At 35.4% G+C, this 12,374-nt stretch overlaps 1 protein-coding gene across 1 annotated transcript; it reads left to right on the forward strand.

The window, feature by feature from the left end:
• Positions 1-7,840: 7,840 nt before the first annotated feature.
• Positions 7,841-8,743, forward strand: LOC133056422 (olfactory receptor 4C11-like). Its single transcript, XM_061141715.1, has one exon. It carries the CDS (start codon positions 7,841-7,843, stop codon positions 8,741-8,743), a length of 903 nt encoding a protein of 300 aa, XP_060997698.1.
• The last annotated feature ends 3,631 nt before the right edge of the window (positions 8,744-12,374 follow it).

A 12,374-nucleotide genomic window follows, 5' to 3' on the forward strand; every position in this document is an offset into this window, starting at 1 on the left:
ACTCCAAATAATTTATATAGATATTCTGCCCTCAAATTCTCCACCACGTCAGTGTGAGCTGTGCACACACTTAAGTGACTTCTTTCCAAAGAACGCAGTGTGGAATGAGGGAAAACAGTAAATTTATGGGGGGGGAGGGGTCGGTGGGAGCAATTATGACAGACAGTACCTCGGGTAGGTGGTCAGAATTAAGAGCCCAGTGATAAATCACACTGAGAGTACTTACCCGCTGATATGATATGATGAAAATAGCACTTTATCTCTGTGGTTGGTTCTCCAATAACCTATAACCTTGGTCTAACTGTGAGTAAAATATCAGACAAGCCCCCAGGGAGAGTTTTAAGGCAAAGCGTCTAACTAGTCCTCTTCAAAGCTATCAAGGTCTAGGTCATTCAAGAAAAGTCAGAGAAATCATCACTGTCTGGAGGAGCTGAAAAAAACGAAAAGTGAATATAATGTGGTTGCTTGGATCACATTCTGGAGGAGAAGCAATGGCATTAGTAAAAAAGGAGTCAAATTAAAGTATGGACTTTAGTTAAAATATGTGATATGGTCATTAATTAGCTGTGACATATGTACTGTAATAATATAATCTGATAAAGGGGAAATTGAATGTGAGGTGTATGAAAACTGTATGCTTTTACAAACTACCTATAAATATGAGTTCCTCTAGTGGCTCAGACAGTAATGGATCTGCCTGCAATGTGGGAGGCTTGGGTTTGATCCCTGGGTTGGGAAGATCCCCTAAAGAAGGGAATGGCTACCCACTCCAGTATTCTGGCCTGGAAAATTCCATGGACTATACATTCCATGGGGTCGCAAAGAGTCAGACACAACTCACTGACTTTCACTTCACTTCACGTGTAAATATAAACCTATTAGAGAAGATAAAGTTTATGAGAAATGACTGACTTATTTAACAATCCTCACAATTTACCTGTGTTGTACCATGAGTCATACACTTGCTCCTTTTTAGATGTTGAATAATGTCCTATTGACCATATACCACATACTGTTTATTTATTCATGAAGAAATGAATACTTTGGTTGCTTAAACATCTGATTCTTTTGAATAATACTGTAAAGAACATGGTTATACACATTTGGAATAAAAGTTCCTTTCAACTTATTTGCCCATTTATTAATTGGGTTGTTATTAGTCACTGATTTGTAGAAATTCCTTATATATTCTGGATATGAACTCCTTATCAGATATGTCTTTGTTCCCTTCCATTTTGTGGGTTGCCTTTTCTCTCTGTTGATTGCATCCTTTGATACATAGAAGTTTTAAATTATGATACAGTCCTATTTACCTACTTTTTCTTCTTGTGCCTTTGTTTTTGGTGTCATTGAAAAAAAAAAATCATTGCCTACTTTAATGGCCTGAATCTTTTCCTCTCTATTTTTTCTAAATGTTTCAAGATTTTGGCTCTTATGTTAAGGTTTTTGATCCATTTGAGTATATTTTGATATGATGTAAGCTAAGGATCTACCTACATTCTTTTACACATAGACATCTAGTTTTGCCAAAAAAATTTGTTGAAAACCTCTTTTGCCTTTGGATGATGTTAGCAAACTTGTAAAAAATCATTTAACCATTCATGTGATGGTATATTGCTGGCTCCCTTTTCTACTGCTCTATATGTTTGTCTTTATGCTAGTACCACACTGTTTTGATTATTGTGGCTTTACAGTAAGTTTTAAGATCAGGAAGTGTGAGATATCCAAATTTTCCTCACTTTTCTTGCACCCATTTCTTCTTCCCTTGCAGAATCTATGAAGTATACTGGTGATCTATTTTTCTTTTATCTCATAGATATTCTTTGATGGAAACATCAGTAATGCACTTTTGACATTTGCATCAGTGGAATCCATGGTGGGCTCCATGCGTCTTTTTTTTTTTTTTTATCACTTTTCTATTACACATCCCTAATGGTATTTTTCATATGGGCATTTCTCAAGGTATAGATGAAGGGAGTTAACATGGAAGTTATTAAAATGCAGAATATAACAACTGCTTTATCAATAGGTAAAGTAACTGGTGGTCTCGGGTACACAAATGTGCAGGGCACAAAGGATATGATAACAACTGTGATTTGGGAGACACAAATGGAGAGGGCCTAGCGCCTTGCCTCCAAACTGTGGTTCCTTAGGGAGCGCAGAATGACCACATAGGAGCCCATCAAGAGGAGGAAGTTTAACAGACAGAGGAATCCACTGTTGGCAACAACAAAGAATCCTGGAGTGTGAGTATCAGTGCAGGCAATGTCGAGCAAAGGGGTCAGATCACACAAAAAGTGGTCTATGACATTAAGGCCACAGAAGGGTAATCTGAAGATGAAGAAGATCTGTATGATTCCATGAAGAAAACCTCAGACTTATGTCACTCCAATTAGCAGCCCACACACCTGCCAGTTCATGACATTTGTATAGTGCAAGGGTTTGCAAATGGCCACACCATGATCATAGGCCATCTCATAAGCAGGATGACTTCAGTACCTCCAAAGAAATGTTCCCCAAAGATTTGGATTAGGCATCCATTGAATAGGAAGGTTTCTTTTCACGGAGTGAATCTGTGATCAATTTAGGAATATTCTCAGAGGAATAGGAAGTATCAATAAAAGAGAGATAGGCCAGGAAAAAGTACATGGAAGAACTTGGTAATGGACTGACTATGATGGTCACCATGATGAGCACATTTCCTACAACATTTCCTGGATGACAGAAAACAACAAATACAATTTATTTTCTGCATCTTTGGATTCTGTGTGGGCTCCAGGAGAACAAACTCAGTCATGTTCCTATTCTCCATGTGTCTTATATCATGATTAATTAAATTACCTGAAAAACTACTTTTTTATTAGCTCAACTGTGAGTTCACTAAGTCTCTACATGTAATAAAAAGATAAATGCCTTGATTCTATTGAGTTCCAAATTCTTTTCAGTTTTTCTTTTGATATAGGAAGAAAAGTTTCTGATCTCTTAAATCATCTCAAGGGCAGGAGTTAGACACATGAGGAATTCTGTGAACACACAGGCAGGAGATTGTCTGAGCACATTTAATCATGTGAGATGCTCAGAATCTAATATGAATTAATAGATCTCACACATAGTTGCAGTCAACCTGAAATGAAAGGTAGAAATTGGGTATAAAGGCCATGAATGTAAAGCCAAGGGATTTCCCCTTTATTCTTAGGAAATTGGGAACCGTGCAAGGTAACAGAATATGAGAGGATAAGGATGAAGACAGATTTGAGAAAGAGTGAATGTGGATGTTATTCTAGGAACGACCTTTGAGTGATCTGTATGAAGTGTACTGAGTTTAAGTAGGGGGATGGAAAACACAAAGAATCACTGGAATCAGACTATTTATAATAATTGACATAATGTGTAACAGAGCATCGGTAATGGGAAAGTAATGAAAAGATACAGAAGCTACTGTAATACAATTAATACATTTTAAATATAATAACTTTATAATAACTAATAAATATACTTTGTTTAATATTTTATTTTACTTTTCATTTATTTTTATTAGTTGGAGGCTAATTACTTTAAAATATTGTAGTGGGTTTTGTCATACATTGACATGAATCAGCCATGGAGTTACATGTATTCCCCATCCCGATCCCCCCTCCCACCTCCCTCTCCACCCGATTCCTCTGGGTCTTCCCAGTGCACCAGGCCTGAGCACTTGTCTCATGCATCCAACCTGGGCTGGTGATCTGTTTCACCCTAGATAATATACATGTTTTGATGCTGTTCTCTCAAAACATCCCACCCTCGCCTTAATGCTTGCTGTATGCATGGCGTGATTGCAACCTATGTAAGTGGTATTATTTCATGCATAAAACAGGTGAGAAACAATCTTATTATATAGCACTAATAATATAATAATAATATTAGCTAAAGTTAATTGTAAAGGAAAGATACTTTGTCATTTAGGCTTCATTAAAAACACATAAGGTGTGATAGCTTATGGTGAACGGTGTCGGATTCGTGATCTCTGAAGAAGAAGATTGAGCTTCAGGACCGGGGACCAGGCTTGATCCCTAAAGAGCTTTCGTGTAGCAGAGTTTTATTAAAGCAGGAAAAGAGACAGAGAAAGCTTCTGACATAGACTTCAGGAGGGGGATGGAGAGTGCCCCCTTCGCTAGTCTTAGAAAAGGGAGTTAGGTACTTTTTCAGTTGATTATTACAAAAAATCAAAATGATGTCTCAAGGTTGTAAAGATCTTACTAGACCCACTCCCACAATTTACATTTTAAGATGACAGGATTAGAACTAACAGTAGAAAGATATTACCAGACCCACTCCCATAATATACATTTACTCCCATAATATACATTTTAAGATAACAAGATTTGTCAGAAATTTCTTCTTAAGGAGAAACAAGCAAGACGCATTGTTATATTGACTAAGACATATAGAAAAAAAACATTTGTCCTTTTCTCCTTGAGAGCACCAGACCCCTTTCTCCTCCTTGGGGACCCCAGACTTCTTATCAATCTGCCTAGGGATTGGCTGTCTCTGTAGTTACTACTATCATTTTTATACTTATTTTACACTTTAAGAAGTAGAAGTGTAGAGTGCCTACCTCAAATCAGGCAGCTAAAAAGGGCAGAGCTAAGATTAGTTTAGATTATGCTTTTTTTACTTCAAATACTTAATTCATGCCCTATGTCATTATTATCAAGTCCATTGAGTCCGTGATCCTATCTAAATATCTCATTTCATTGACTATATTATAACACACTTTTCTGATCTGCTAAGTTAGAACACCAGGAAGGATAATTTAGGTACTAACAGGTAGCAGAGTTGTTTCTGGATGACCCACTTTCTTTTTAATGAATAACTTTTTTAAAATACATTCCATAATTTATTTAACTCATCCTCTTTTTTTTCCTTTTTTTTCCATTTATTTTTATTAGTTGGAGGCTAATTACTTTACAATATTGTAGTGGTTTTTGTCATACATTGACATGAATCAGCCATGGATTTACATGACTATTTTTATTCTTTCTTTCTTTTTTTTTTACCTATTCTCTCTATCATTCATTTGTTTTATTCCTCTTTTTCCATGGTAAGGTTGTTCAGTGTGAAGAAGCTAAGAATTCCAAATACTTATTTATGTGTGATTAAAGGGCATGAGAAAAATTAACTTGTTTTCCTAATAAGCTAAATAGACAAATGAAAGCTGTTTATTACATATGAGATGTTTCTGACTAGCATAGTGGGGAAAACTTTAGGGAGAACACTATGAAGCCAAAACCTTATGTCATTATTTCTTAAAATATTCCCCCTGGGATTCAGAGAAGAGCATTTTTTTCACTGCTCTGTGAAAAGGTTGCTATCAAAAGGGATGGTCAGAATCGACACTTACTCACTGTCCTCTAACAGGTAGGTGAAAAACAGTTTCCATGTTTTACTCTAGAGGTGTAATTAAAAATTAGCCATCACAATTTTCTAATATATTTCCATATCTATTTTGAATGCACTTTTTAACCACAAAACTCTGCAAAAGAAATAGTTCTTTTTTTTTTTAAGATTTACTGTTAATATAAGAAATAAATGAACACAAACAAGGAAAAATGATTTTATGAACTCAATGAATCTTGACATGTTAAAACTCATTATTGTCATTAAATAATGGAGGAATGTATTTCATGCATTATTGTTTTCATTACAAATTCTAGAGACAGCAGAGTGTAAGAAAGTTCATACATACTGTGGATGTAGGTAGTGTGACAAGATAAACCCTCATTGGAGCTAGGAGTCCCAGAAATAAGCATAAGGTTCATGGAGACAGTGACCTTCACATAGCTTTGGGAGAACAGCAACTCTTCAATCTCCATGTGACAACATTGCACAGAGTATTGTATATCACAGTACAGAATCATTACTCCTTATATTCTCCCAAATAGCATCATAAGTTTTTAATTGGCACTTTCCACATTTCAAAGGTTTAATTTGAAAAGGTGAATACCTAATTCTCAGAAAACTTTTGGAAGAAACATGGCCATGAAGAGCCTGAAAAGTATAATTAAGGTGAAAGGTAATGTGCCATTTATGTGGGATGAGCACTGCTGAGAAATATTGGGTAGAAATATTTCCTTTTCATCAATACTTGTACCTGTCAGTATTCTTCCACATTTGGTCTTATTTACCCTGACCCCTCCACCATGCACCAGTTCTATGTCTAATAAGATTTGAAAAGAAAAGAAGTATTAATTTATCAATATATCTATAAATAAATAAATATATATATATATATATGGCATGAATAATGAGCACCTTGGGGGCACTTTTTGACTCGCAGGCCAGCTGTTTTCTAAGGTGTCTGTGGGTCAGATAATCAGGAATCGTGGGGACAGAGTGAGGAGCTCAACGAGGGTAGATTATATACTCTTTTACTTGGACTATTGAGTGATAAATAATCTTCGGACAATCTGTTAAACTTTTCACAAAGAATGGCAAGTTCTGCAAAGAAATAAAGTGAGTGTAAAATTTCCTCTAAAGATGGACACATAGGGAAACTGAGTCAGGGGGAAGTGGACAAAGAGTCTCCTTAAATTAAGTGATTCTTCTCCCTGTGGCCTCTGCCGTAAGATAGCTCTTTAAGCATGGAAGAATCTGCCTAATGCTAACTAGATAATGTTTCACCCTTATCCATTTTTCAGCTTTGCCTGCCTGCTTTTCTTTTAGCTCTTTTCTCCTAGCTCCCATGTCAAAAGATTATCTCTTTATTTTTAACAAATATAGTCATTTTAAATTTGTAACATCCATTTGAAGAGTAGAAGTGAAGACCATATCTATTGAAAACCAGCATTGCTTCTTTTCAAAAGTACATCTTCCAGTTTCTCCTTCTTTGGTTTTTTCTGAGACTTGCAAATTTTCAGACACTTGAACAATACAAACTCTCCTGGGAATATAACCATGATTGGATCCTATACCAACCATCTGATGACACACAGCTGTCTCCCAAAATTATTCCAGATTTAAGATACTTAAGAGAAAAATACTAACTTTTGAGTAATAACCCACCATCCTTCATTTAATATTGTAACTTCAGGAATTCCGAGTATTCTAAATAGTGTTTTTAGAAGTTGGAAGAAAAGATAAACTGGGATATATGAGATAATGGCATATGAAATAATGTTTATTTCTGATTGTTAGTATTTGTCTAATACAAAATTTCACATTCAAGATGTTAACAGCAGATAATTTAAAGGGTATATTTCCTGTTCCATTGCTCAAGCTGCAATAATTGGAATAAGAGTTCAAGGAAGAGGTAGAACATATTAAATATATGTATACACATATATGATTGTATATTTCTATGTATAGCAATTATGTGATACATAAGTGTTTATGTATGATGTTTTTAACAGAGTTAAAGGTGTAGTGTGACTTTATATCATGAACCTCCATAGGCAGTCATGTATATCCTAAATCCCAAGTGATATACCATGAAAAACACGTGCCATAAAATTTTTGAAAATGACAAATGAAAAAAATTACAAAGATATATCTCTTAATTATACATTCAACAAATTGGAAAATTTAGTCAATAATGATATCAAACTTAGCAAGCTTTCTAAAAAGAAAATCTTACAGGAAATTATTACTTTCAGAAGCTTATTTGAAACTCACAGTAAACCTTTGCAGTGACCATTAAAAATTATCACACAAAGTGTTAACATGAGTCATAAAGAAATCACAGGTACAATGGCTTCCAAAAGCAATATTTCATAATATCATGTAACATCCTATGAATTATTTCCTTATTTTTTGCAGATTAATCATTTTGCACTCATCTCTTCTCCTCTTTCACGAAATCATGCAGCTGAAAAATAATGTGACTGAGTTTATTCTGCTTGGGTTGACACAAGATCCTGTTAGGAAGAAAATAGTGTTTGTCATTTTCTTGATTTTCTACTTGGGGATATTGCTGGGTAACTTGCTGATTATTGTTACCATCAAGACCAGCAGGGCCCTTGGGAGTCCAATGTATTTCTTCCTTTTCCACTTATCCTTATATGATGCCTGCTTCTCTACTTCCATAGCTCCTAGGATGATTGCTGATGCCCTTTTGAAGAATGCCACTATCTCTTTCAGTGAGTGCATGATCCAAGTCTTTACATTCCATTTCTTTGGCTGCCTAGAGATCTTCATCCTTGTCCTCATGGCTGTTGACCGCTATGTGGCCATCTGTAAGCCTCTACACTACACGACCATCATAAGTCATCGAGTCTGTGGTGTGCTAATGTCCCTGACCTGGTTGGGGTCCTGCGTGCATTCATCAGCTCAGATTTTTCTAGCCTTGAGTCTGCCTTTCTGTGGTCCCAATGTAATTGATCACTACTTCTGTGACTTGCAGCCTTTGTTGAAACTTGCCTGTACAGACACCTATGTGACCAACTTCCTCTTGGTGTCCAACAGCGGGGCCATCTGTACAGTGAGTTTTCTCGTGCTGGTGTTATCCTATGTCGTCATCTTGCACTCTCTGAGAAACCACAGTGCTGAAGGGAGGAAAAAAGCCCTCTCCACCTGCATCTCCCACATCATCGTGGTCATCTTGTTCTTTGGTCCTTGCATATTTATATATACTCGCCCTGCAACCACCTTCTCCATGGATAAGACGATAGCTGTGTTTTATACAATTGGGACACCTTTGATCAACCCTCTGATTTATACCCTGAGGAATGCAGAAGTGAAAAATGCCCTGAGGATAAGAAGTTGATGTCAGATGACAAAAGATGGATAGAAATTTCAAGATTTATTCAGTGTTTGAACTGACCTAGAAAAAGTCCATAGAGACCATTCTCTTCTCGTTGTGAAGTCATGTAATTCTATCTTCGCGCGTGACAGCCACTGCCCTTAAGGTTGAAACCATGTGTGCAGGCATATACTCATTAGCGTTGAGTCAGTCTTACGTAGAGGACGAGAGGACAGTAGGTATAAGCAGGCTCTAAAGCCCAGTAGCTTAGATGCTGCGTCTCTATGTCTCTCACTTGCCTGGGATCAATATCCATGTGGTTTTCATCTAATGTGTTCCCCACCCTTCTTCACCTTGCTGTCTACTGTTTGCTCCTATGTAACCTTGCCTTATATTCTTATATACACAACTTAGTATGTCTTTTGTTTTCTCAACATTTATTAAAAGCTTCTCTTTCATCATATCTATTCAATGCCCTTCAATTAGCCTTTTTCCCCCTGATTAATACTAGATTCAAATAACTGCAGTAGCTTCATGTAGTAAGAGACAGTATATAATCTAGCATTTTTTTTCTTTCAATTATTTATTGTTCACTCCAAATTCTTACCATATGTTTAACCAGATCGTTCCTTCTCAGATGGAAAGTTAACATTCTGAGGTCAGTTTTTTCAGTCTTAAGAAGGCTTTAATTGTTAAGTTTCTTCTCAGTTTAACATTTTAAATAAAATCTACACTGTGCTCCTCACATGACTGAAGTGACTTAGCTCACGTGCACATTGTGCTCCTAGTATGATTTCTTCTAATTTGGGGACAATATTAAGGTTTCTCTTGAATCATACCAATCATGGTATTGAAAAAATAATGGTGGACTATTATAAATATAGCATATATATTATAAAATAAATAGATTTATGTGGGATTGGAGATAGAGTGTAGACAGTTGATGTTAGTGAATTTCAAAATATTAATATATTGAATATGCTGAATGAGATAAGTCAGAACTTATTTATGCTTGAGGAAGAATTATTTATGTATACATATATGAATTATGAATTTCCTTTCTTGAAAACGAAAAACTAGAATCAGGAAAAAGTATAGCGGTTTCTGGAAATTCCAAAGGAGAATTAATGGGATGAATAGGTAGCACTCAAACCAATTTTAGTGAAGGTAAATAATCCTGTTTTAGATACTTCAAAGACAACATACAAATGAACAACAGGCATATTAAACATGCTCAATATTACTAAGTATTAAAGAAATGCAAATTGAAGCTGCAATAAGATATCACCTCACAGCTTTCAGAAGGGCCATCATTAAAAACGTCTATAAATGATAAATGCTGGAGAGGGTAGGGGGAAATAGGAATTCTTCTACGTTGCTGGTGTGAATGTAAAATGATACAATAGCTAAGGAGAACAACATAGAGGTTCCTTAGAAAACTCAATACTGTGTGACCCAGCATACGCATCCGGGATACACATTAGGAGAAAACCATGGTTCAAAAGGTTACATGCCACCTGAGGTTCATCACACTGCTGTTTACAACAGCCAAGGCTTGGAAGTAACTTGAATGTCATAACAGAGAATGGAGAAACAGGACACAGTATATATATACGGTGGGATATTACCCAGCAATTAAAAAGAATGAAATATGCCAGTTACAGCAACAAGGCTGGACCTGAGATTATCATACTAAGTGAAGTAAGTCAGACAGAGAAAAACGAATATCATATGATATGGCTTGTATGCCAGAATCTGAAAAGATACAAATAGACTTATTTATAAAACAGGAACACTCAGAGACTTAGAGAACATGATTACGATAACCCAGGGAAAAAGGGGGAAGGGGAGGGATAGACTGTGAGTTTGGGATTGACATGTACATGCTGCTATATTTAAAATAGATAATCAAGACCTACTGTATAGCACAGGGGTCTCTGGTTAATATTCTGTAATAATCTAAATGGGAAAATAATTTAAGAAACAAAGGATGCTTGTATGGGTATAACTGAATCACTTTGCTGCTGTTAATGCAATTAACACATTATTGCTAATCAATTATATTTTAATATAAAATAAAAATATAAAAACAACTAAATGAACAAAAGCAAGGTTGTGAAGTATTGATATAAGAATAAACATAAAAATCATTGAAACATAATAGAAAGTCCATAAATAGACTTAAATAGAGGAAAAGTTTTACAAAGATATCAAAGTAATTAAAGCAGAAATAATATATTTTTCAACAAATTATACCACATCAATTGGATATCATTATATGAAAGAAAGGAGCCTCAACCACTATCTCATGCTATAGACGAAAATTAGCTCAAAATGAGTCATAGATCAAGAAGTCAAAGCTAAACCTATAAAAATTCTGTAAAAAACTACAATCAAGAACTATAAAGAAACTAAAAAGTTGAACATTGCTAATATTTTAAATCTTCTAATCACTAGAGATCATACATTTTAAAAATAAAAAGGCAATTCACAGAGTAGGAAAAAGTTGTATCTACATTCACATGTACAAAATTTTACATTATATATAAATTTATGTGTAAAATTGTATATGTAAATTCATTTTATATATGATGCATATATATGAAAGAAGAACTATATCTAGAATATATATATATATATATATATAAATCACCTACAATTTAGTGATGAGAAACCCAGAACTCCTATTTTAAATTGCACAGAGGTCTTAAAAAAAAAAAAAAAAAGGTATAGAAATTGCCTATAACATTAAAAATTATCAGCTTCAGTAGTTATCAAGAAATCAAACTAATACCTCAATAGTTTATGCTTCCTACATGCTTCCTACAAGGGCCAAAATGATACCAAGTGGCAGAGATGTCAAATAATTAACTTTGAAATCAGAACTAACTTCCTGTGTTTTATGTATCTATCCAGATGTGTAATGTCACTTAGTATTCCATAATGTCTGTCACAACTGTCCCAGATGTAACTTATTGAAAAACTTCTCAGAGTTTCTCTCTATAGTCATAGCCTTCTAACGATTGTGAAAAACAAGGTTTGTATTCCAATACTTTTAAGTGGCTGCCGTTAGTTTCATGGCCTCACCGCTCCAGCTCTCGAGAAATCAGTACTGGGTTTCCAGGAACGTTGATACTGATAATAAGAAAGAAGTCCTCTCTCTGACATGAGTGCACAGATTAACCACATCGCAGGTCCCAAGGCTGGAATGCTGCTCTCCTTGTCATTCACATGGCATTTGTCCTTCTTAGAAAACCAAACTCCTATGAAGGGGATTCACCGATTTTAGCTGCAAGTGCAGGGAATACAACTCCCCACTCAAGAATGAGTGTTTCTCAAGCATGTCTCTTCAGAATACCTGCTTCTAAGAAAAAGCCTTTCCATCAAAGCAGGTAATTAGTTCCTGGGAGAGAAAAGAGCAGCTATAAGACAAAGTCCTTAAACCTGTGTTGGAACCTTGTTAAATAGCCACACATGCAACTGAAAATGACTTTACTTGTTATTTACATTTCCAGAGAAAGACTTATCAAGAGTTGAAAGATCCATTTGAAGGTGTTTCCACCACATTTTCTGCCTGCTGACTTTTGGAGTAGACCATCCATGGATGATCATTTCTCCATGGTTTTCTATATCAATTTATTCTAAGTTCAAGTTC

This window comes from Dama dama, chromosome 1 (genome assembly GCF_033118175.1).
Source record: "Dama dama isolate Ldn47 chromosome 1, ASM3311817v1, whole genome shotgun sequence".
In the NCBI taxonomy this organism is placed as follows: domain Eukaryota; kingdom Metazoa; phylum Chordata; class Mammalia; order Artiodactyla; family Cervidae; genus Dama; species Dama dama.